The sequence below is a fragment of the Mobula hypostoma genome, chromosome 6, assembly GCF_963921235.1.
Source record: "Mobula hypostoma chromosome 6, sMobHyp1.1, whole genome shotgun sequence".
NCBI lineage: Eukaryota > Metazoa > Chordata > Chondrichthyes > Myliobatiformes > Myliobatidae > Mobula > Mobula hypostoma.
The window spans coordinates 64,723,677-64,750,077 of record NC_086102.1 but is presented as its reverse complement, the minus strand read 5'-3'; the positions used below and the strand labels follow the sequence as shown (position 1 = coordinate 64,750,077).

At 42.6% G+C, this 26,401-nt stretch overlaps 1 protein-coding gene across 2 annotated transcripts in view; it reads right to left on the bottom strand.

Annotated features, from left to right (window-relative positions):
• The window catches only part of gk (glycerol kinase), a 134,650-nt gene that overhangs the window by 13,355 nt on the left and 94,894 nt on the right, over window positions 1-26,401 (bottom strand). The window contains exons 13-18 of one of the 2 annotated variants that reach the window (XM_063050890.1): window positions 23,261-23,339; window positions 21,211-21,307; window positions 11,615-11,699; window positions 9,693-9,813; window positions 6,469-6,612; window positions 5,291-5,371 (exon numbers count right to left, since the gene is read on the bottom strand). In XM_063050890.1, the coding sequence (XP_062906960.1) occupies window positions 5,291-5,371; window positions 6,469-6,612; window positions 9,693-9,813; window positions 11,615-11,699; window positions 21,211-21,307; window positions 23,261-23,339 (607 nt within the window). The remainder of the gene's footprint in view (window positions 1-5,290; window positions 5,372-6,468; window positions 6,613-9,692; window positions 9,814-11,614; window positions 11,700-21,210; window positions 21,308-23,260; window positions 23,340-26,401) is intronic. The other variant, XM_063050891.1, reaches the window with a different exon arrangement.

The following is a 26,401-nucleotide window of genomic DNA, read 5'->3' as shown; positions in this document are numbered from 1 at the left end:
GAGCAGGGGCTCGTGCCGAACCAAGGTGGAGGGTTCCGGGCGACCCAGGAGGTTAGGCTGGTTCCCCCATTTGACGATACCGACGTGGATCGGTACTTTCTCCACTTCGAAAAAGTGGCTATAAGTCAGGACTGGCCGAGGGATAAGTGGGTTGTTTTACTTCAGAGTGTACTGAAAGGGAAGGCCCAAGAAGCTTACTCAGCTTTGTCCGTGGAAGATGCCCAGAGGTATGAGGTGGTGAAAGAGGCCATCCTCAGGATTTATGAGTTGGTCCCGGAGGCATACCGGCAGAAGTTCCGGAATGCGAGGAAACAGTGGGACCGCACGTATTTGGAGTTTGCCCGTGAGATGCAGACATATTGTGAGCGTTGGTGCGCCTCGAAGGGGGTAGAGGGGGATTATGACAGACTACTACAACTGATCCTGATTGAGCAGTTTAAAGGTTGTGTCCCTGAGGGTATGAGACCCTACCTCGATGAGAAAGAGGCAGCCACGTTAGCCGCAACTGCTAAGTTGGCGGATGAGTATGCGTTGACGCATAAAATGAAGTTTGCCCCGAGTAAAGGCTACCAGAAGGGTAGTCAGGACGGCGGGGAGAGTCCGCCGGAAAAGTCAGAAAGTAAGCCGGGGACTAGTGAAAAGGATAAGGTAGACCGGGAGCAGTCTGGTAGGAAGTCTCCTGGGGTCGTCTGTTATAATTGTGGGAAAGCCGGACACTTTGCGTCCAGGTGCTTTGCCCCAAGGAAGGAGACGGGGAAAGGAAAAGCGGAAATTTTGAATGGCTGTATCGAGCTATTAAGCGAACCGCTAGGGAAGGACAGGTCTGAAAAAGTCCAGGAAGGGCGCGAGAGGTTTATCTCGGCCGGACTGTTGTCAGTGAAGGAGAGGTTAAAACCAGTTCCAGTGCGGATCTGGAGAGACACGGGAGTGTGTCAGTCATTGATATTGAAGAGTGTATTAGAGTTTAGCTCAGAGACCCAGACTGGGGAGGTAGAGGTCAAAGGTGTTGGGGAAGGGACAGAGTCAGTCCCTTTGCACCAGATACACTTACAGAGCAACCTGGTCTCTGGACTAGTCACGATTGGGGTGAGGTCCGAATTACCGATGAAAGACGTGGAAGTCTTGCTCGGTAATGACATCGCCGGAGGAATCGTGTTCCCAGTCGTGAGATTGACAGGTCAGCCTGCCAGCATTGAGGCCCCGCCCATGGACTCACAGGTTCATCGCGGGCCCGCGATAGTGAATTTAGCTGAAACATTTTTGCCAACCTTGTATGAGACAGGGTGTAGTGAGATAAGAGGTAGTGAGGGAGCTGGGACGGACGTAGCAGTAGCCAGGAAAGAATTTGTGCAGACGCAGGAGCGAGACGAGGGGCTGATGGTTTTTGCAGAGACAGCTCTCTCTGACACAGCCTTGACAAGGGAACTAGTAGGCTATTGTGCGGATGAGGAAGTGCTAAGGAAGAAAGGGAAATCAAGTACAGTATCCGCAGATGAGGAGTGGGGGGTGGTGCAAAAGAGTTATGGGGATGAGGTTTTTAACATGGTCCACGAGGTACCCCCCGGTGGACATTTTGCGGTGCTGGAGGAAACAGTTGGTGGAATCATGAAAGAGATTTACCGACTGCCCAGGGGGAGAAATGTTATTGATCATGACCGACGCGAACTGAGACGGTCACCGGCTTTTGATATGCTAACAAACCTAGTCGGTGTTAGCGTGGAAATCAATGAAGCTAGGGGCCCCTTGATAAGAGGAAAAAACCATTTTGAAAAGATTAGGATGGGATCGGTCAGATGGGAGAAGGCTATTGTTTTGGCCAGGTCTACTGATAAGGTCTCTCCCTTAATCCCCGAACAAAGCGAATCTTTAGAAGGAGTAATTAAATGACTCGCACCCATGTGTTTGATTGTCCCGAGGAAATGCAAAGAACTGGGACTTTGGGTGATTGTGGTTACAATAGGGCAGCCAAGTAAACAACACCCATATTTAATGAGTAATTCAGTGACTAAAGGGCTGATGAACACAGAGGTGTGTATTGGCAATTTAATACGGCTGTCTGAAGCCAGTTTGATAGTGAACCTTGAAAAAAATGAATTTGGCCACATGAGGGTCACTTACCTGGGAATTGTGGTGACACAGGGGCAGCTGGCAGTGATGCAAGCTACAGTGCAGGCTATCGCTGACCTCCCAACCCCGACAGACAAGAGGGCCCTCAGAAGGCTCTTGGAGATGGTGGGGTACTGCAGGATGTTTTGCAATAACTCTGCAGTCAATACCCGTCCCCCTCCTACTAAGCCCTTGCGAGAGAAAATTGAGTCGGAATGGGACGATCCTTGTTGTTGTGGTCCGGGACAAAACCAAATGAGAGGTTACATTGATCGCAATTCATCAGTGTTTTTGGCCACTATGAAGTTTGCTGAGTTGGAGCCTGGTCTAAGGGATTATTAATAACACGTGTAAAAGGAACAGAAAACGTAATGACTGTCTGTCAAGGTGTTGACAGCTTCAAATTCTCTGTATTAGCCAAATAACTGATAAAGATGCATATTTGTGTGTGTATCAAATAATGTAGTCATGTTTGTAATTTTTACCTCCCGGTAAAAATCCTTAAAGGGGGGAAGTGTTACGAGAATACACATAAAATTAAGATGTTTGCTGGCCTGGGTTAGCATCAGTGACATCAGCAGTTGGTCTGCCACCTGCCCTCAGGGGAAGGAGAGATAAGGAACAATGGAGCAGCGTCTGGAGATGTGTAATGAAGGGACGTGGGAGAGAGAGAGCTGTCTGGAGCGGCTCCCCCTTTGAACCCTGAACTGTTTGAAGTGATGGACAGGCGATACCCCAGCAGGGGGATAAAAAGGGACAGGTTCGCTAAGACAGACACACACGCCACCCGAGGTAACGAGACCCTGGAAGCGGTGCGCCTCTCACGAGTGGGTGAGAAGTACCAGACAACGACCAGGGTGGAAAGGTACGATCAGCGGGAACCCAGTGTGTGTCCGCCCTTGCCTGGGTGCCGGGTTCGCTGCAGAGGATCGACCACATCTGGAGGAGGGGTCACAGTCGGTGACCTCAGGTGACATCACCAAGGACCCGCCCAAAAGCTGCTTGTGAGCCATCTCGCCGGTCTGTGAGTGAAGCAGTGTTCTGAATGATCAGTTGTTCCTGTTCTATCTCTCTCTTCCCCCACGTTGTCCATCGCCATGGCAACGATTACTGCGAACTGAACTGGACTGAACTTTTGAGTCATTTTGAAATTTGGTCATTTACCCCTAGACAACGATAGAGCTTGATTGATGCTGTTATCTTAATTCTGTGCACATGTGTGTTTATCATCGCTGAACTGTTGCATTTATTATCCTTTCGATTACTGTGTTGCTTGTTTCTTTAATAAAACTTTCTTAGTTCTAGTACTCCAGACTCCAACTGAGTGATCCATTTCTGCTGGTTTGGCAACCCAGTTACAGGGTACGTAACATTCCCAACTAATTTCCTCCAGTATTAACCTTTCTTACCCCCCCTCATATAATTAATAATATATTTATACATTCATCCAGCTTCAAAAATCCAACAAGTCCATTCCTTAACCTAATCTTCATCTTCAATCTATCTCGCTCTCCTGAGTTTGTTCTTGTATCTGGTGAATATTCAGAGAATCTCGCACAAACTGCTCTGCTTTCTGGTAGTCATCAAAAACTCTTTTTTCTCCACCAGGCAAAAAAATCTTCAAAGTTGCAGGATAACGCAGTATAAATTGATAACCATGCTCCCATAGGGTTTTTTCCACTGGATTAAACTTCTTCCTTTTCTTCAAAAGTTCGTAACTTATATCAGGGTAGAAAAAAACTTTGTTCCCTTTAATGGCCCTTTTCTATCTTTGGCAGCTCGAGCAGCTGCCTGTAGAATCCTTTCCTTGTTTTGAAATCTTAAGAATTTTATTAAAATCGATCGTGGATATTGATCATCTTTTGGTTTTGGTCTTAGAGCTCTATGTGCCCGCTCAATTTCAATTGGTCGAACCTCCTCTCCCATTTGCAAAACATCCGGGATCCATCTTTGAAATGAGTCCGAGGCTCCATCGTTGCAGTAGGCTCTTTTTTCTTCCCGTCTCGCGGCTGCTTCGCAACAGCAGACTTCTTTTGTTGCGGTTTAGGAGGCATATCGCAAAGTAGTCTTACAAAGTTTATAAATAGTTTTCAGAAAATATTTACCAACTTTGTATTATTTAAACGGTACTTTACTGATTTGTTGCGGGAGAGCTGGATTTACACGTCTCAATCCCACGTCATCACGTGACGCCCCCAATTGAATTAAATAATCTGAAGTAAATTACAAGATGCAGTTAACTAAATATATAGTGTTGACTTTCCACTACCAGCTAAAAAAATTTCAAGTTTAAAAGAAAGAGGGACAATCTCACTGAAGCACGTAATCCTTATGCGGATGGTAGGTTAGGTGTCAAGATATTTGCATAGGAGTGACAGGCGGGGGGGGGTTAGAATATCAATGAACAGGTGTATTTTCAAGGTAGGGTGACAGTCAGTTAAAATGGAGTTACAATAGAACAACTTCTCATGAGCCTTAGCAAATCTCTGCCCAGCGGGTTCTGGAGTGGGATCATTGGGAGGTATCTGAAGAGGAGGATACATTTTGTAAGATCCAGCAATTAAAGACTTGAGAAATTGGCATAGAAAAGGAAATCAGGCAAGATCATACTCAATGGCGTAGCAGGATTGAGGGGACAAGGCTTGGGGCACCATGGTAGCGTAGCTGTCAGAGTGACATGATTATAGCTCAGGCATTCCAGAGATCAGATTTCAATTCTGGCACCATCTGCAAGGAGCCTGCACGTTTTCCATGACTGCGTGGGTTTGCTCCAGGTGCTCTGGTTACCTCCAAAGACATACCGGTTAGCAGGTTAACCAATCATTGCAAACTGTCCTGTGATTAGGCTAGTGTTAAATAGGTAGGTTGCAGGGCAGTGCAGGTTGTTGGGCGGAAGGCCTTGTTCAGCACTGTATTTCTAAATAAATGACCTATTCCTATTTTCTTAGATGCTCCTGTTCATACAGTGCACTTAGTGTCCTTGTGCAAGTCCCTTCACTCCTCTGTGTACTACAATTTTAATATTTATATGTTGAAACCCCACTATTTACTATTTATACCTACTTCTGTACTTCATTTACGATAACTTTTTTCATACACTTCGCCTTATAAATTTTCATTTCTCTCATCTTAATTGGTGCTGTTTATGGCTGGTTCTTTTTATGACTTTTACCCCAACACTCACCAAAATCATCGTCACTGTGCTCTGCCCAGCCTATTGACTTTTGTACAGCTAACTTCCAGCGACGAAACCGTTTGTTGCTCTCTGCGGATTAAGAAATATATTAAATAAAGTGCACTAGAAATTCTTCCATATTTTAATGGCATTCAATTAGCCTTGTAACTCCACTATGGGTGGTCCCAAGCCCAGCTGCAAAAGGAGGGGAGTTGGGCACGGGGTTAACAACCCCATCCCATAAAAATCAGAGCTAAGGAAACACCAAAGAAGATCCAAAAGATCTCATCCCTGACAGAGGAAGGATCTTTTCCTAGAAGACGTAAAGATGGGCTACAGCTGGCAACAACTTAACAGATTAGCTCAGGACAGAGGACTTCGATGAGCTGTTGTTGACGGTCGATGCCCCAGTAGGTGTGATGGGTTTAAACTAAGTAATTAGCCATGTCACGTGTGGAAGCTTGATCTCATTCTTTTGCTCAGATGCCTTTATGGCATTGCTCTTTTTGGATTCAAACTTCCTCCTGTCCCAGGTCTACTGTTAAACTGAAAGTGGTGCCTTGTGCAGCCTCTAATGATCTTACTGCTCTTCAAGGTATATCTGTATCTGTCTCAACTCCACACTAGTATTCACTCTATAATCCTGCATCACTCAATCTCTCATCTGATACTTTCTCATACTTATCAACCAATTCTGGATTAGTGCACTTCACTGTGATACATTAAGGCATTTCACTTTTTGAAGTATTACCTCTGACAACACGATACGATAAATGAGGAACAGGTAGTATTTTACACTACTTGCACTGCATCACAGACCAGTTCACAAACGGATACACCTTACAGCAAGCACTGGCTGGGGATTCAAGACAATGGAAATCCAATGAATAAAGAATGTGCTAAAAGACAAGATGGCATTACGCTACTTAACGTGACTAAAGAAAAAGTATTTTTTTAAATTCCAATTTTCTGTTACTCTAATGTTGATAGCATTTACATCAACATTGAAGTCATCCATTCTTGTAATGAGGGAAGCAATGAAAATCTTAAATCAGGTTCAAGGTGGATTGTAACATTGCAGTTAAATTAAAATTAGAAATACATTTATACCATTCTATTAAACTAAAAAAATCTTCTAATGCAACAGATGGCCTGTGAAAAGATTTCTAAGTCAAATGTTTTCTTACCTTCAATCTCTATCTGTGGTTCAAATTTCTCCCAGTCTGAGAATGAGGAACTGTCTTCTGGCAGATTCCAGACTCCAATACCTTCTGCAGCACCAGCCACCATGGCTGCTCCTAGTGCAGTTGTTTGTGTCATGCTCGGTTTTACTGCCAGAAAGCAAAACACACAAATTGCTCACTCAGTTGGGATTTGGGATTTTTGTGCATGTGCTGTCTCAAGAAGGCAGTGCTTATTTAGCAAACAAAGTATCTATCACCTTCTGAAAATAAATTTCTCGTTGTATATACCAACCAAGATTGTGAAAATGTGCTTCCTCGTTCATAACTGTTCCACACAAGTAACAGTCTGCCAGCCTCAATATATCTCTTCATATTCTTCAAAACTCCAGAGAATACCAGCCTTGTTTACTCAATCCCTCCTTCTATCACAAACCAACCATCCATGGAACAATGAGGAAATCTGCAAATGCTGGAATTTCAAGCAACACACATAAAAGTTGCTGGTGAACGCAGCAGGCCAGGCAGCATCTATAGGAACAAGAAGAGTCCTGACGAAGGGTCTCGGCCCGAAACGTCGACTGTACCTCTTCCTATAGATGCTGCCTGGCCTGCTGCGTTCACCAGCAACTTTTATGTGTGATCCATGGAACAAGTCCAGATGATAATTTCAGTGCTAGTAACTTTTAAATTAGTTTGAACTTGGTGCAGGTTAGGGCACAATCAACACAATTTTGGACAATTTTAATTTTATTGAGATTAAAACAAAGGATGGAAGGAGTGTGTTGGAACAGCTTTAAAAAAATACAATCCATAATGATTCATAAAGAATTAAAAAGTGACGGACCTTTCCATCAGTAGATTTTAAATAGTGAACATAACCATACAATGAAAATAATGTACCAAAGGCACTTATTGCTTATGCTCAATAAGCCTAATGTTTACATATTCTGAGCAACAAAAGAAACGTTCTGAAAACGTAGAGCTGCATGTATGTATTATAGAACACAGAACAGTACAGCATAGGAACAGGCCCCTTGGCCACAATTTTGTGTGGAACCATTTAAATTAGTAATAAAGTAACCAATTAATCTAATTTCTTCTGCCTAGACAATACCCAGATCCTTCCATTTTCCTTATTCATGAATCGATCTAAATGTCTCTAATGTTTCTGCCTCTATCACCACCCCAGGCAATGCATTCCAGGCACTCACCACTCTAGTATTAAAAAAAAACTTGCCTCTCACGTCACCTTTGAATTCACTCTTCTATCACCTTAAATGCATGCCCTCTGGTATTAGATATTTCAATCCTTGGAAAAAGATATTGTCTACTCTATCTATGCTTGTCGTAATCTTATAAACCTCTATCAGATCTCCCTTCAACCTCTGTCACTCCAGAGAAAACCACTCAAGTTTGTCCAATCTCTCGTTATAGCATGTTCACTAATGCAGTCAACATCCTGGTAAACCTCTTCTGCACCCTCTCCAAAGTCTCAACATCCTTCTTACAATGGAGTGACCAGAATTGTATGCAATACTCCAGATGTGGCCTAACTAGAGTTTTATAAAGCTGCAACACAACTTCTTGGCCTGTCATTGATCATTAAGCAAAAGAGAACTCACTCCAGGACACCATACGTTCGATAGATAGAGCTTGGATCCTGGTAGATTTTGGAACATTTAATCAGATAGAGGATGCTTCTGATACAATGGAACAGTGGAACGCAATGCCACACTCAGAATTACATACATTCCAAAACAATGGGTGCAGAAGTGTAGGCATTGTGCCACCGTTATTAAACAACTCCCAAATTAAAACAGCTTGACACCAATGTAATAAAACATTTTTTTAAACTTGTAAAAAGTTGACCACTTTTTTGTCAATGATTCTCATGATTTCCTCATGAGCTTCCAACAATCTTCAAGCAAAAAGTTGGGAGCTCCACAGAAATCCTACCAACCTCCATTTATTCAAAGCTTTTGAGGAACTTCATACTTTATTAATACAAACCAAATAGACAAGTGCTCAAAATATGAAATAGAAACAGAAAATTCAAGAGACACAGCAGGTTCAGGCAGAACCTGTGAAAAGAAACACAAGATTTCAGCCTTTCAGACAGCTCCAGAGGTTTTTGTAGACCCAGGTGACTTCTTCCAGTTTATCCACAAAACATGTTATTCTTCTCTTCTCATGTTTCTTTTTCTTTCAAAGGTGGCTGGAGCCCTGTCAGAGTCCATGATCTATAGCTGCAGCTCAGACTATGGTTCTTCATCGGCAGTGGGCTGACTCTGATTGGCCTGGCATTTCAAAATCTCCTGGTGCAGCCTGGAAGACATGCACCTTTGGGGTGCAGCCCCATGGATGACCAGATTCCTCACTGACATTGCCAACTGAAGTGTCACTGGAGACTGAAATGTCGAGACAGCAGACGGTGTAAGCTGCCTTCGAAAGAAGGCCCCTGCACTCAACCAATCTCACTTCTTTTGATGGTGAGAGAGAGCCTGTTGATTCTTGGGTCAGGGTACTTGGAGAAGCGATGTGGCAGATTGTAACATCAAAACAGCGAGCTGTTGGTCTCCCCTCTCGTTGTAGGAACGATATCTCTCTCCTCTAGGGAGAGAGAGCGCCTGTCTGAGATGAAGTGTTGGGATGGATAGAGGTTTTAGATGGATTCTAGATCATGACCTCTTTGGGGGCTTTGCTATTGCTTGCGTGGTGGGTGATGGAGGGTTGATGCTTTTGTTGGAGCAAGTAGGGGGAGGGGGAGATGGGAGGGTTTAATACTTTTGCTGCTGCTTGTGCATGGGGGGGCCTTTGGGATTCTAACTTTTTTTGTCATTCATTCATTGGGTTTTTGGTTTCGAGGATGTCTGCGAAGAGTAAGAGTTTCAGGTTGAATACAGTATACATTCTCTGACATTCAACTGAACTTTTCCAGATCCAACAAAGAGTTTCAAAATTAAAGTGTAAACTGTTTCTCTTTACACAATGTTACAGTCTTTCCAGCACTTTGTTTTTATCTGCGATTTCACAACAGCCCAAACTCACTCTATAAAACTATATTTAATACAGATAAGAGACTTCCGTCATGAACAATTCTTCATTTTTTAAAAAAAAACAGCAGCCTTCCCCAAATATTCAATATTCAAGAAAAAGTACTGGGGACTGGAAGCAAGTCCCCTTTCCTGGCAGGAATTAGAAGGAAGAGTGCAACTTTGCATCCTTACCAACTGGTATACCAAGTATATCTGATTGAAGTTGCATCATTATCTTGTTGCTGGTCATTCCTCCGTCTACTCTGAGATGTGTCTGTTTGATCCCAGTGTCTTTGTTCATGGCCTCAAGAAGCTGAAAGCAGCATACAATTATTGAACTGCAACATTTAATTACCCCTCTAACTTATTTTTTTCCACAATATTTTTGTTTATAGACTTCAGACAAGTTTCAAACTTCTTTTCTATTTTGTGTACAATTTAATATTCCACTCAATAAAAACATTCACCTTGAGAGTTCAGCTCTACTCTTGGAAACTCTGCCACAGGAAACAGTTGAGGCCAGTTCATTGGCTATATTTAAGGGAGAATTAGACATGGCTCTTGTGGCTAAAGGGATCAGGGGGTATGGAGAGAAAGCAGGTACAGGGTTCTGAGTTTAATGATCAGCCATGATCATACTGAATGGCAGTGCAGGCTCGAAGGGCCGAATGGCCTACTCCTGCACCTATTTTCTATGTTTCTAATACTACATTCCCAGCAAAGTGGTTCACTTTGAGTATAGTTCAAAATGAAGGACAAGATACAGAGGTATTGGTTTTATGAACTACACTTGCGTGGAATGAGTGTAGTTTTCTTGTTTATTTGCAATTCTGGCATGGTTTTAAACTTCCATTCTCACTACAGGTTAAGCAAATAAAGGTCACTGAATTAAGATCAACAGCTCAATGTCTTTTCACTTGGAAGAAATTACTTCTATAAACCATAAACCAAAAGAAAAGTTATGGGCAGATAGGATTTTGAAAGGATTATGATCTTTGAGCACTTTGGTTGTTTGGCTCGAGTTTACAAGAATTACCCAGAAGTTTTTCTATGCTGATACTGGTTGCACCTCTTTTAGATAATGTAACCACATGATGAGGGGCAGCATGGTTGGAAAGGTAAATGATTGATATTACACTTCAATATCTGTATTAGCAACTTGATCATCAGAAAGGTCCTAGACCATTTCATTATGAAGACAAATTGATCTTGTTGATGCATTGCAAGTTGAATTAATGGACTTCCTAGCAACACAAACAAAATGGAGGAACTCAGCAGGCCAGGCAGCATTTTGTGTGTGTTGCCTGGATTTCCAGCATCTGCAGATTTTGTCTTGTTTGTTAATTGACTCGCACCTTATTTACTGGCTTGAAGTTTACCACCTACGTACAATTACAAAAAAATCCTTAAAAGGTGCAAGCATGGACTTTTGGTGTTTGGTGCAAAGATTGCACAGTGTCATTTTGGTTAATTCAACCCCCGCCCGCTTTCCCCCCCCCCCCATTTCAGCTTATAATCAGCAACAGGCAGTTCACACTGTAAAGCAACATGCAATGTTACCTTCAAGGTATCTTTGGCACTTTGGGCTCTGTGCTCCACTGAACTTCACTTAATGACACGCACTTGACGAGATGATTTAAGAAAACATACGCACACACACACACAACCACTAACAGCAACTAATGGGATCTTGAAATATTTTAAGCTATTTTTCTAGATTCCATGCAGTTTTCAACATTTCTTATAATTGGCTACATTTTCAGTGTTTTTTTTTACAAATAACTCATTTTTGGGGACATTAAAAAATAACAGTATTATAGAGTCAGCATTGATTTGTAAATGAGCAAGCATATTTGACAAATTTGAGTGTTTCTTTTTTGAGGTTACACACAGAATAACAAAGGCAAACCAAGGGATTTTGTCTCCTTGCACTTCAAGGTCTTCAATAAAGTACCAAAAGATAGAATAGCTGTTGGCACTTGCAGTATTATTGGTTTGACAGGATTTACAGAGAACCTCTCACCAATTCTCTATTTTGTCTGTGCCAGAACAATTCAGTAAGGGAAAATGAAAGTACACCCGAGATGCACTGATAGAATGAAACTCTGGCTTACCTCACGTGTTTGAAAGGCAACAGCTTCTAAAGCAGCAAATGCAATGTGATTTCTATTTGTAAACTGGGTAATGCCACATATTATTCTGAAGAACAAAAAAGAGGGAAATATGTATTTAAATTATACATGCACCCGATTTTCTGCACATACTATAAAAATGCTACATGATTATTCATTTGACACCATTTAGTTTACAAGTTCAAATTTATTGTCATCTGACTGCACATTTACAGCCAAGTGAAACAATGTTCCCTCAGACCACTGTACCCACAAAACATCACTTAAAACAAAATATTACCACAAATAAATTAATAAAATATATTTCAAATTGCAAGTACTGTGCAGCACAGGTAAATGTGTACAGTAAACAGCTTGCTGATGATGAGACTTCTGTGGTGGCAGGGTATTCGTTAGTCTCACAGCCTGGGGAAAAGAAGCTGTTACCCAGTCAGTAGTCCTAGTTCTGATACTCCTATACCTCCGACCTGACTGTAGTGGGTCAAAGAGATTGAGGATCCCTACCACTCATCCCACAACAATGCTTTGGGCCCTTCATATACAGCGGTATGCAAAAGTTTGGGCACCCCTGGTCAAAATTTCTGTTACTGTGAATAGCTAAGCAAGTAAAAGATGAACTCATTTCCAAAAGGCATAAAGTTAAAGATGACACATTTCTTTAATACTTTAAGCAAGAAAACTTTTATTTCCATCTTTTACAGTTTCAAAAAAACAAAAAAGGAAAAGGGCCCGAAGCAAAAGTTTGGGCACCCTACATGGTCAGTACTTAGTAACACCTCCTTTGGCAAGTATCACAGCTTGTAAACACTTTCTGTAGCCAGTTATGAGTCTTTCAATTCTTGTTTGGGGGATTTTCGCCTATTCTTCCTTGCAAAAGGCTTCTAGTTCTGTGAGATTCTTGGGTCGTCTTGCATGCACTGCTCTTTTGCGGCCAAAAAGTCCTATTCAAAAGGCTTAAAGGAACATCTAAATAAGCCTGATGCATTTTGGAAACGAAGTCCTGTGGATTGATGAAATTAAAGTAGAATTTTTGGCTGCAATGAGCAAAGGTATGTTTGGAGAAAAAAGGGTGCAGAATTTCATGAAAAGAACCCCTCTCCAACTGTTAAGCACGGGGGTGGATCGATCATGCTTTGGGCTTGTGTTGCAGCCAGTGGCACGGGGAACATTTACTATTAGAGGGAAGAATGAATCCAATTAAATACCAGCAAATTCTGAAAGCAAACATCACACCGTCTGTAAAAAAAAGCTTAAGATAAAAAGAGGATGGCTTCTACAACAGGATAATGATCCTAAACACATCCCAAAATCCACAATGGTCTACCTCAAGAGGTGCAAGCTGAAGGTTTTTCCATGGCCCTCACAGTCCCCTGACCTAATCATCATCGAGAATCTGTGGATAGACCTCAAGGACGACCCAAGAATCTCACAGAACTAAAAACCTATTGCAAGGAAGAATGGGCGAAAAATTCCACAAACGAGAATTGAAAGACTCATAGCTGGCTACAAAAAGTGTTTACAAACTGTGATACTTGCCAAAGGGGGTGTTACTAAGTACTGACGAAAAAACTTTTGCTTTGGGCCCTTTTCCTTTTTTGTTATTTTGAAACTGTAAAAGCTGGAAATAAAAAAGTCTTCTTGCTTAAAATTTTAAAGAAATGTGCCATCTTTAACTTTACGCCTTTTGGAAATCAGTTCATCTTTTACTTGCTTAGCTATTCATAGTAACAGAAATTTTGACTGGAGTGCCCGAATCCTTGCATGCCACTGTATAATGCCATTGTATACCATGTCTGTTTTGAAATGCTAAAGAATTTCCATTTCTATACAGAATCATCCATATGTGGCAACAGGACAGTGCACAGAGCAAAATACAGTGAAGCTCCAATAATCTAATATCCTCTTGTCTGGAAAGCTTGATGGATCACAAGGATTAAAGGATGCCATTTGCTGTGCTCCCTGCGACACATTTGGGCTCTGATTCCTATACTCATTAGTAACTCGCCTTGTTGCATTTCTCACCCTCGCTTGAATTTCACTGGGTTCTTTCTGGCCCTCCCTTTACACCTACCAAGTTCACTGAAGAATACTATATTTCTAAGTAACATTTGAAATTTGAGGATCAATGGTATGTTGGCCGATTATGAAGAATTACAACCTATTGTCTGGAAAATCTGTCAGTCCAGAAATAGCAAAATCCCCAATATGCTGATTAGCAAAAGCCTCAGTATACCAGATAATCAAATTCTTACTGTAATAAGTGTAGGGAGATGCTCAGTGGCCACTTTTTTTGGTACACCTGCTTGTTAACGCAAATATCTAATCAGGCAATCATATGGCAGCAACTCAATACATAAAAGGCATGCAGGCAAGGTCAAAAAGTTCAGTTGTTGCTCAGACCGAATATCAGAATGGGGAAGAAATGTGAGCTCAAACACAACGGAATCTGCAGATGCTGGAATTTCAAGCAACACACATAAAAAATGCTGGTGAATACAGCATCTATAGGAAGAGGTACAGTTGACGTTTCGGGCCAAGACCCTTTGTCAGGACTAACTGAAAGAAGAGATAGTAAGAGATTTTAAAGTGGGAGGAGGAGGGGGAGATCCAAAATGATAGGAGAAGAAAGGAGGGGGAGGGATGGAGCTAAGAGCTGGAAAGTTGATTGGCAAAAGGGATATGAGAGGATCATGGGACGGGAGGCCTAGGGAGAAAGAAAGGGGGAGGGCGCCTGTATGGGTCCCAGCTATGCCTGCCTTTTTGCTGGCTTCGCGGAGCAATCCATGTTCCAAGCCTATACTGGTATGTCCCCCACTTTTCCTTCACTACATCGACTGCATTGGCGCTGCTTCCTGCACGCATGCTGAGCTCGTCGACTTCATTAACTTTGCCTCCAACTTTCACCCTGCCCTCAAGTTTAACCTGGTCCCTTTCCGACACCTCCCTCCCCTTTCTTGATCTTTCTGTCTCTGTCTCTGGAAACAGCTTATCTACTGATCTCTACTATAAGCCTACGGACTCTCACAGCTATCTGGACTATTCCTCTTCTCACCCTGTCTTTTGTAAAAAAATGCCATCCCCTTCTCGCAATTCCTCCGTCTCTGCCACATCTGCTCTCAGGATGAGGCTTTTCATTCTAGGATGAAGAAGATGTCCTCCTTTTTTAAAGAAAGGGGCTTCCCTTCCTCCACCATCAACTCTGCTCTCAAACACATCTCTCCCATTTCACGCACATCTGCTCTCACCCCACTAGGAATAGGGTTTCCCTTGTCCTCACCTACCACCTCACCAGCCTCGGGGTCCAACATATAATTCTCCATAACTTCCGCCACCTCCAACGGGATCCCACCACCAAGCACATCTTTCCCTCCCCTCCCCCTCCTTTACGCAGGGATCACGCTCCCTACGCAACTCCCTTGTCCATTCGTCCCTCCCATCCCTTCCCACCAATTTTCCTCCAGGCACTTATTCTTGTAAGCGGAACAAGTGCTACACATGCCCTTACACTTCCTCCCTTACCACTATTCAGGGCCCCAGACAGCTCTTCCAGGTGAGGTGATGCTTCACCTGTGAGTCGGCTGGGGTGATATACTGCGTCCAGTGCTCCCGATGTGGCCTTCTATATATTGGCGAGACCCAATGCAGGCTGGGAGACCGTTTCGCTGAACACCTATGCTCTGTCTGCCAGAGAAAGCAGGATCTCCCAGTGGCCACACATTTTAATTCCACATCCCATTCCCATTCTGATATGCCTGTCCACGGCCTCCTCTACTGTCAAGATGAAGCCACACTAAGGTTGGAGGAACAACACTTTATATTCTATCTGGGTAGCCTCCAACCTGATGGCATGAACACTGACTTCTCTAACTTCTGTTAATGCCCCAATTCCCCTTTGTACCCCATCCTTCCTTTCTTTCTTTCTTTATTTATTATCATTATTTATTCTCCCTCTCCTTTTTTCTCCCTCTGTCCCTCTCACTATACTCCTTGCCCATCCTCTGGGCTTCCCCCCTCCCCCTTTCTTTCTCCCTAGGCCTTCCATCCCAGGATCCTCTCATATCCTTTTTGCCAATCAACTTTCCAGCTCTTAGCTCCATCCCTCCCCCTCCTGTCTGCTCCTATCATTTTGGATCTCCCCATCCCCCTCCCACTTTCAAATCTCTTACTAACTCTTCCTTCAGTTTGTCCTGACGAAGGGTCTCGGCCCGAAATGTCAACTGTACCTCTTTCTATAGATGCTGCCTGGCCTGCTGTGTTCACCAACATTTTTTTTTAAGAAATGTGATCTGTGTCTTTAACCATGAAATGATTGTTGGTGCCCGACGCCGTGGCTTGAGTATCTCAGAAACTGCTAATTTTCATGCTTAATCTCGAGTTTACAGAGAATGGTATGATAAACAAAAAAAAAAAATCAGTGATCGGCAGTTCCTTGGGCAAAAATACCTCGTAAATGAGTGAGGTCAGAGGAGAATGGCCAAACTAGTTCAAGCTGACAGGAACGCAACAGTAACTCAAATGACCATGCATTTCAACAGCGGTGTGCAGACAAACATCTCTGAATGTACAACACATCAAACCTTGAAGTAGATGGGCTACAGCAGTAGAATACCACACCATGCTCCACTCCTGTAACAAATGAAATGGTCACTGAGTGCAAATGTGTGATTTAGTACGGAGCAGCATATGCTGACGCCAGCCACACTGTGGCGGGTCTTTAACCAGGTTAGCTTAACGTTTATGCCCAACTACTAACAACACATGACCTGCAATAGTCGAGGACTCAACACACAACCACTACTATATCACCAGCGAGAATGTCCATCACCCATCTCTCATCCACACGCTGGTAAACCCAACTATCTGGATGAGCTGCTCCTGCCTGCGTACACAGATTGAAGAATACGATACCAGTGAAGAGGACTACAAAGAGCTGGACGGCAGAAGCGGAGGTGCAAATGCAGTCAGTGGACTGGACTGTGCTCAAGGATTTGTTAACATCCTTAATGCACATGCTACAGTCGTCACTTACTTCATAAGTGTATGTTTGGACATGTTTGTACCATAAAGTCACTCCAAGTCTTCTGAGTAGTGCTGGATGAACTAGGAGATTTGTAATCTGCTGAGGGCTAGATCGGAGGTGTTTACGGCTGACGACCCAGAGTTATACAAGAAGTCTAGATACAGCCTTTGGAAAGCCATTTTGAACGCAGGGGAAATTTGAACTGAACCGGAATTAGAGGAAGATGCTGAACGGCTGGGCAGAACATATATAATATAACTTTGTGCAAGATGAGATTGGGTAGCATAAGGGACAATGACCCATCACTCCCAGATGAGCTGAATGCCTTTTATACACATTTCGATAGGCGTCTGGTCTAAATGGCATACCTGGCCAAGACCATGCAGACCAACAGGCTAGAATACATTAATGATGTATCAACTTCTCACTTCTGTGGTCTGAGGTTCCCACCTGGTTTAAAAATGTGTCTATACTGGTACTCAAGAGCACAGTGACCTTCTTCAACACCTATCTGATAGCACCTAGATCAACTACAACGTAGAGCTTTGAGAAGTTTGTTATTGTGTGAATCAGCTCCTGCCTCAGAAAACCTGGATTCACTCCAATTGATCCATCAGCACAACGGGTCAACAGTACATGCTTCACTATTTTCTGGACAACAGGAACTCACATCAGGCTGCTATTTATTGACTACAGCTGGGCATTCAACACAATCACCCTGCTTCAAGACCTGGCCCCTGTATCTCCCTCTGAAACTGGATATTCAATTTCCTCATCAGCAGACCTGAGAAGACTGATAACAATATCTCTTCCGTGCTGACCACCAACACAGATGCGCCTGAAGGCATATTTAGCTCCCTACTTAACTCCCTATACACACACACACTACTGCGTGGCTAAGCACAGCTTCAATGCCATCTTCAAATTCACTGCTGGCACTACCTTAGTTGGATGAGTCACAGGTGGCATTAAGTCACCTGGTTGAGTGGTGCTGCAAAAACCATCCCTTGCTCAACATCAGCAAAACTGAAGAGCTGATTGTTGACCTCAGGAAGGGGAAGGAAGATGAAAGTGTGCCAAGATATTTTGGGTGAATGGCGGTGGAGAGAGTCAGCAGCTTTAAACTTCTGGTTGTTAACGTATCAGATGACATGTCCTGGGCCCAGCACATAGATGCAATCAGAAGGTGAATTGTATCTGATCGATTGTGAGAATGTGGCAATCGTGGGTGTTTGATAGTGCAGTTATTTGCTTGGGCTCTCTTCTGTCGGGTGCATTTAAATGCAAGCGTTTTTGTCTCAGCGGGCCCAATTTGTCGCTCCCACACTGCAAGTTGTCAGCGTGTACTGTTACTAACCTAACTCAGTAAAAACGTGCAATCATACTACTCTGTTATTGTTCTTGCTCCACACATATTCAACATAAAGTGTGCCAGTGTTTTCACTTTCTTGGAAGGCTGAGGTGGTTCAGTTTGCTAGTGAATATTTTTAACAAGCTTCTGGAGATGCACTGTTGAAAGTATCCTCACTGATGGCTACGTGGTCTGGTATGGCAATTCAAATGTGCAGGAATACACCCAGCTCTGGAGCGTAATGGACTCTGCCCAATATATCGTGGGCCCACCCTTGGTAGTATCTACAGGAGATGTCCTCATACCGCAACTCCATTCTATCCCCCCCAAGTCAGGCCCTTCCCACCTACATCTGCGACACTTCTCATGCTCTTGATCTCCTAATTTTCAAATCCTTGCCTTGATCGCCTCATTTTCACCATGGCTGTCCAGTCCCTAGACACTTCTATCCCCCATCAAGGAGGCCTGAAAGCTCTCCGCTTCTTTCTCGATAGAAGAACTGGCCAGTTCCCATCCATCACTACCCCCCTCCGCCTGGCAGAGCTGGTCCTCACAATCAACAATTTTTCCTTCAGCTCCTCCCACTTTGTCCAGACTCATGGGGTAGCCACAAGAACCCACATAGGCCTCAGCTATACCTGCCTTTTAGTTGGCTACATAGTCCATGTTCCAAGCCTACCCTAGTAATGCTCCCCAGCTCTTCCTCTGCTACACTGATGACTGCATTGGTGCTGCTTCATGCACCCGAGATGAGCTCATCAATTTCATCAACTTTGCCTCCAACTTCCACCCTGCTTTTAAATTCACTTGTTCCATTTCGGACATCCCCCTCCCTTTCTCAACCTGTCTCCATCTCTGGAAACAAACTGTTGACCAACATTTTTTTTTATATAAACCTACTGATTCCACAGTTATCTTGATAATACGTCTTCCCACACTGTCTTCTGTAAAAGTGCTATTCTCTTTTCTCAGTTCCTTCATCACCACTGCATCTGTTCCTAGGATGTGGCTTTCCTTTCCAAATCAGAGATGTTCTCCTCCTTCAAAGGACAGGGTTTTCCCTTCCTCCACTATTGATGCTGCCTTCACTCACATCTCTTCTATTTCCCGAAGATCCACACTTACCCCATCTTCCTGCCTCCTTAACAGTGATAGAATTCTTCTTGTCCTTACTTACCACTCCATGATCCTCCATATCCACAACTTCCACCATCTCCAAAGGGATGCTACCACCAAATACATAGTTACCTTCCGCCCACCTCACACCACTTTTGTCAGGGATTGCTCCCTCCACGATTTCCTTGTCTATTCATCCCTTCACAGTAATCTCCCTCCCAATACTTATCCCTGCAAGTTGCCAAAATTCTACATCAGCTCATTCACCTCCTCCCTCACCTCCATTCAGGGCCCCAAACAGTCTTTCCAGGTGAGGCAACTTCACTTGTGAATCTGCTGTGGTCGGTCATCTATTGTGTCCGGTGCCCCCAGTGTGGCCTCCTCTACATTAGTGAGACTCGGCGTAAATCGGGGAATTTTTTCACTGAGCACCTCAGCTCCATCCGCCAAAATCAGAACTTCTCGGTGGCTAAACATTTTAATTATGATTTCCATTCCTGTTCTGAAATGTTGCTCCATCGTCACTTTTGTGGTTTGAGGAGGCCACCTCAGGAGAAATATCTTGCATTCCATCTGGGTAGCCCCCAACATTAGTGTGAATATCAATTTCTCCTTCCGGTAAGAAAATATTTTTCCTCCTCCCCTCCTCTTCTATTCCAACTCTGGCCTTTTGCGGTCTTCTCATCTGCCTATCACTTGGGTCCCCTCCTCCTTCCCTTTCTTCTGTGGTTCACTCACCTCTCGTAAAAGTTACTTCTTCTCCAGCCCTTTATTCTCCCTATTCACCTGGCTTCACCCATCTCCTGCTAGCTATCCTCCTTCCCCTCCCCCCACCTTTTTATTCTGGCATCTTCCCCTTTCCTTTCCACTCCTGAAGAGTCTCCGCCTGAAACGATGGCTGTTTATCTATTTCCTTGGATGCTGCCTGACCTGCCGAGTTCCACACACAAAATGCTGGAGTTGCTCTGGATTTCCTGCATCTGCAGAATTTCTCGTGTTTGTGATCTACAGGAAGTGCAGCCTCAAGATGGCGACATCTAGCAAAGATCCCCACCACCATGAAAAACTTCTTCACACAGAGGGTGGTGAATCTGTGGAATTCTCTGCCACAGCAAACTGTTGAGGCCAGTTCATTGGCTATGTTTAAGAGGGAGTTAGATATGGCCCTTGTGGCTACAGGGGTCAGGGGGTATGGAGGGAAGGCTGGGTTCTGAGTTGGATGATCAGCCATGATCATAATAAATGGCGGTGCAGGCTCGAAGGGCCGAATGGCCTACTCCTGCACCTATTTTCTATGTTTCTATGTTTTCCCAGCTACCATAAGGCAGAATGCACAAAAGCCTGAAGTCCCACATCACCAAGTTCAAGACAGCTTCTTCCTTTCAACCATTCAGTTCTTGAACTAACTGCCGACACCCTAATTATTATAGTTTAATAACACTATGACCACTTTGCATCAAAATACTGTCCTTTGTTCTATTTATGCTTTCAAATAAACATTGTGTACAAGTCATGTTTAATGTTTTATTTCCTTGTGAATGTTGTTAGGTGATGCTATGTGTCTGTGATGCTGCTGCTGGTTCTTCATTGCAGCTGTGTATAGACAATAAACTTGATTTTGAGCACTTTCTCCAGATTTTGATTTACATTTTAAGTTTGCACTAACAACCCTTTCTCATTTATTTTCTTCTGCCTTCTAAATTTTCACACATATTGCCTTTTGTTCTCTCCCTTTTAAACTTATTTGTTCACAATTTCCAGTTCCAATGGAAGGTTATTAACCATATAAAATTTAAACATAGCTTGTTGTCATCTACACAGATTCCCTCCAGCCTAGGGAAAATTAAAAAAAATAGCAGCAGCATTGTTAGATCAGCAAATACTTCATGCATCCTATTCTAGACAAATACAACTGCTGAGTTACATACGTAGTATACACAATAGCAAAATTGGTTCTACTGACACTGATTGCAGTAACTGCTAGAACTTTCTGTAAATCAAACCATTATAAGCACAATAATGATAAATCCAGTAGATAGACACTGCAAAACAATCACTTTTTTGGTATAGGGATGAAAATTAAGCTCTTACCCTCTTGCACTAGGTTCCCAATATGGTGCATATAACCCTGAGAAGGCTGGAACAAAATAGCAACCATGAGAGGAACCCACAGATGCAGCAAGCTTTTCTGAAAAAAAAAAGGCAGACAACTTTAGCATTTATTTAGCAAAACTTAAAACAAATCATGAAAATTTTCCCAATCGGTTTTGTACAACTCATTTATTCTGCAAGCACATCAGAAAGAAGGTAAATTGCTAGACTAGGATATTTTGCTTACTATTTCACTAAACAACTAAGAATGTAAATAATGGATCTTCAATAGACTTAGAGGAAGGTGACATCCTTCAATGATATGATGAGATACAGGAACACCTGGGGGGAAAAATTATGGGCAGCAGTCATACGAATGCAGAATATGCAAATGTGGAATTTCAATGAAATAATACTCCAGGTGCACATTCCTTTATCCGAAATTCTGAAATCCAAAAAGCTCTGAAAATCGAAGTTTTTTTTCGCCAACAGCTGACGTAACTCAGGTGTGGCTCAGCACCCGTACTGGTTACACATGCTTTTGCTGTTCGCTGATATTTTGTGCTCACTGTTGACTTTGTGTTTAATTTCACTGTGTAAATGTCAAAAAGAGCTGCAGATACCCCTATGGGTAACAATGAGAAAAAGAGAAGGAAGCACCTATCATCGATAATGCAGAAAGTGGAGTTATTGCAGAAGCTTGTTCATGGTGTGTCTATGCGGCGTCTTACTGAAGAAAATAGTGTCGGAACTACCACTGTATATGATTTAAATAAACAGAAAAACAAGCTACTGAAGTTTTATAGTGACAGTGACGTTCTACATTTATTCCAATAAAGGCTGATTTATTTTGTGCGTCAAATGTACACCATACATATGGCGTAGCAGCGTACCCTATGCCAACCTTATGCCGTGGCCTAACGCGCACCTCTCCCAAAATGTAACTACGCGTCGTGGCGTCGCAGACCGCAACAACTATGATTGGTTCACTTGGTAGCATCGCATTTCTTCCTACGCTGCAATAGCTTGCCATTGGGCGACTGAAGGGCAGGGTAGGAACTCTAGCTGCAATGCTTTCCATAAAGCTTTATAGATCTCCGAAATTATGGAGGACCCTGTGGTGACTCCAGTTTGTAGCTAGCTGCTACAGCCTGTTGACTTCTACCTGAAGCTAAATCTCAAATGGTGATTGCCAGTCTCTGAGTATACTGTGCGTACAATGATGCGAAATAAGTGGTTGGAGACGATGAACCAAATCATCAAATCTACCTGCCGACATCCAAAAATATTTGAAATGCATTTCCTTGTCCATGTCTCTCAGTGGCCAGACAAGCACAGAAAATTCACCCTCCTTCAGTTTCAGTTATCATTGTTTGAAGTTGAGTTTCAACACGAAGAAACTCAACACAGTGGCATAGAAACCCCGCCGCCAACTAGCGTTTTGGCAGTGAATTGCAGAGCGACACAGACACACCAACGCACAAGTATAAATGCTCACAACAGTGTAGTCCACTTGTGTAGGCTACGGCGTAAGCTAGTACGCACAAATATAAATCAGTCTTAAGTCATTTACCATGTGTTTGATTCGGTTCGTTTGAAGCTGTATATTTTTATGTTTTATTGAATGTTTTTGTTGGAAATAAAATTTTTTCTTGTCATTATTCCCTAAACAATGCAGTATAACAACTACTTACATAGCATTTACAATGTATTAGGTATTATAAGTAATCTAGAAATGATTTAAAGTATATGGGAGGATGTGCGTCGGTTTGGTGTGCTGCCGGGTCCTAAAGTCCACCGCACTGAGACAGGTTAAATGAGGGATTTGAGCATACATGTTTTTTGGTATTGTGGGGTGGGGGGGGGTGTGAAATCCAAAAAATTCTGAATTCTGAAATGCAACCGGCCCCAAGGATTTCGGATAAGGGATTGTGGACCTGTATTAGCTTATTTTATGAAGAGTACAAAACCCAGAGGTGTAAAAAAATAAAAAATTTGTATTTTCCTATTTATTTTCTGTACTCAGAAATTAAAATTAAATAACACTTGCCAACTTCCTCAGCTGAATTAATGATACGAAGATTTTCTTGCAACCATCGCACTATAGCACCACCTATAGCGACTGATCCCTAAAGAAATACAGGAAAAAAAATAGAGTAACTTAATGAGAAACAGTGAGTTTGATGAAAGTAGCACCACTTTTTTTAAATGTAAGCGTGTGATCTTATAATAAAATAATTCCATACCTAAATGTAATTTAGCTTTTTTTTATTATATTGTACACACTAAAACGGTGACAAGAGGGTGTACAGGAGCAAGATATGCCAACTAGTGGAGTAATGTCACAGCAACAACCTGGCACTCAACGTCAGTAAGATGAAAGAGCTGATTGTGGACTTCAGGAAGGGCAAGACGAAGGAACACATAACAATCCTCAGAGGGGTAAGTGAAGAGACTGAGCAGTTTCAAGTATCCGGGTGTCAAGATCTCTGAGGACCTAACTGCGTCCCAACATATTGATGCAGTTATAAAGAAGGCAAGACAGCAACTATACTTCATTAGGAGTTTGAAGAGATTTGGCATGTCAACAAATGCCCTAAAACAACTTCTATAGATATACTATGGAGAGCATTCTGACAGGCTGCACCACTGTCTGGTATGGAGGGGCTACTGCACAGGACCAAAAGAAGCTGCAGAAGGTTGTAAATCTAGTCAGTTCCATCTGGGGTACTAGCCTACAAAGTACCCGGGACATCTTCAGGGAGCAGCATCTCAGAAAAGCAGTCTCCAGCACCCAGGGCATGCCCTTTTCTCACTGTTACCATCAAGTAGGACGTACAGAAGCCTGAAAGTACACACTCAATGATTCAGGAACAGCTTCTTCCTCTCTGCCATCCGATTCCTAAATGGATATTGAATCCTTGAACACTACCTCACTTTCTTAATATATATTATTTGGTTTTTTTTGCATGATTTTTAATCTACTCAATATACTTATATTGTAACTGGTTTACTTATTTACTTTTATTTATTTCATTTTTCTTCTACATGTATTGCATTGAACTGCTGCTGCTAAGTAAGCAAGTTTCACGACACATGCTGGTGATAATAAACCCGATTCTGATAATATTAAAAAGGTGTCGCTCACTAACTAGGAAGCTGGTTTCTGTTTACACCAACCTGAGAAATGAAACGGTCACATTGAAGAAAGACCAATTCTGAGAAGCCAGTCCTCAGGTTTCAGCTGTTGAAATGCAGCAGGTAAGAATCATTCAACCTTTCAGCACAAGTACTACTGAATAAACATTATAATCTTTGAATGTGAATGACAGCAAGATATATTTATCCAGATATTCAAGGACTATGTGGCTGAGCAGAAGATTGTGTAGGGATCCAGTGATAAAATTTCAACACTACCTTTGTCAATTTAAAGGAAGGTAACTAAAAAATGAGTAAAATAATCTGATGCTGACTACCAAGCTTTTGTATTTTCATAAAATTATAAAAGGGGAGAAGATAGTGGCGCTATGCAGCGCGCACAGCCACTCTGAATGATATCGTATTTGTGAAATAGGATGCCGTGCACAATCCTGATTTGATGGAGACAGATGTGAGAGCACGGAGGAACATCTGGAGAAGCTTCTGAAATGCCTGCTTTGCTGCCGCTGCTACTGTGTGATCCAGAATCTCTGGCGGGGAAGGCCCCAAATCCTCGGCTTTGCCTATTGCCTGTTGCCGGGGCCAGGGTCAAAGCACTCGGCAGAGATGGCGCTCGGTGCTCAGTATCAGAGGGCTGGTCGGAGGCTTGAAGTTTTCGGACGGACTCAGAGTTGGACTGTGGTCGGGGTGCTTTCAGGATGCTACATCGGCAAGTTTGCGGTGCTGGAAGCTCATGGAAGGGAGTTTCTCCCTTCAATCGTCTGCGTGAGATGATGGGACTTTCGAGAGACTTTGAGACTTTTTTTTTTACGTGCCCATGGTCTGTTCTTCATCAAATTACGGTATTGCTTTGCACTAACTATATGTTATAATTATGTGGTTTTTGTCAGTTTTTTGAGTCTTGGTTTGTCTTGTGTTTCTGTGATATCATTCTGGAGGAACAAATTGTATCATTTCTTAATGCATGCATTACTAAATGACAATAAAAGAGGACTGTGTGTCCTCATAATCTAAATCTAAAATTTACATTCACTATGTCTTTCAGGAAGGAAAATCTGCTATCCTTACCCAGCCTGCTATATACATTGTTTTATATACAGTATACATCTTGAGTTTAGTAAAAACAAGGTGTGAACTCATTGAAACATATGGAGTTCTTGTGGGCTTAGACACAGCAGATTCTGCGATGATGTTTCTTCTGACCAGCTGTCAAGAACCAATCACCGGTCTAAAAAGCTATTCATACAGAAATAAAAAGACATTTCTTCAATGAGTATGAATCACCGGATTTCACCGAGAACACTGGGAGACTGTCACTTAATGTATTCAGACCAACATTAATTGGATCAAGGGATTATTGGTTCATACCATAACCCCACTGAATCACACAACAGACATTGCAAATTAAAAAGCTTGCTTCTGCTCCATTTTCTTTTGTGCTTGTGGATAGACAAGCAGCTGGATAGATTGTCAGGTGGTGCACTGTACTTCCCTGAAGCTGAGCTTTCTCAATTTCGCCATCTTTTACTCTGGTGAATTTGCTACCTAATCTATGCCAGGTAAGACACAGTTACAGCATCTGCTAACTCATCGAGTTAAATGGCAATTGTGGGACAATGAGGAAAGAGGCTAATTCAGTGCTTGTTTTAAAGATTTCAAGCTGTGAGTGATTTTCTTTATTTAAAGCATTTTAAATATTTTAAAATTCAGGTTTCTTGTGCTTCGTAATTTCTCGTGGTATTTAGGCCCGTTAAAAAATTCCCAGTGCTGTCTGTAATGAGTTTGTATGTTCTCCCTGTGACTGCATGGGTTTCCTCTGGGTGCCCCCTTTCCTTGCACATTCCAAAGACATGCGTGTTAGGGTGAGTAAGTTGCGGGCATGTTATGTTGATTCCAAAACCGTGGCAGCACTTGCAGCCTGCTCCCAGCACATCCTTGGACTGTGTTGACCTTTGATGCAAATGATGCATTTCACTGTGTTTTAATATACATGTGACAAATAAAGCAAATAGTTAAACCTCGCCAGTTTTGA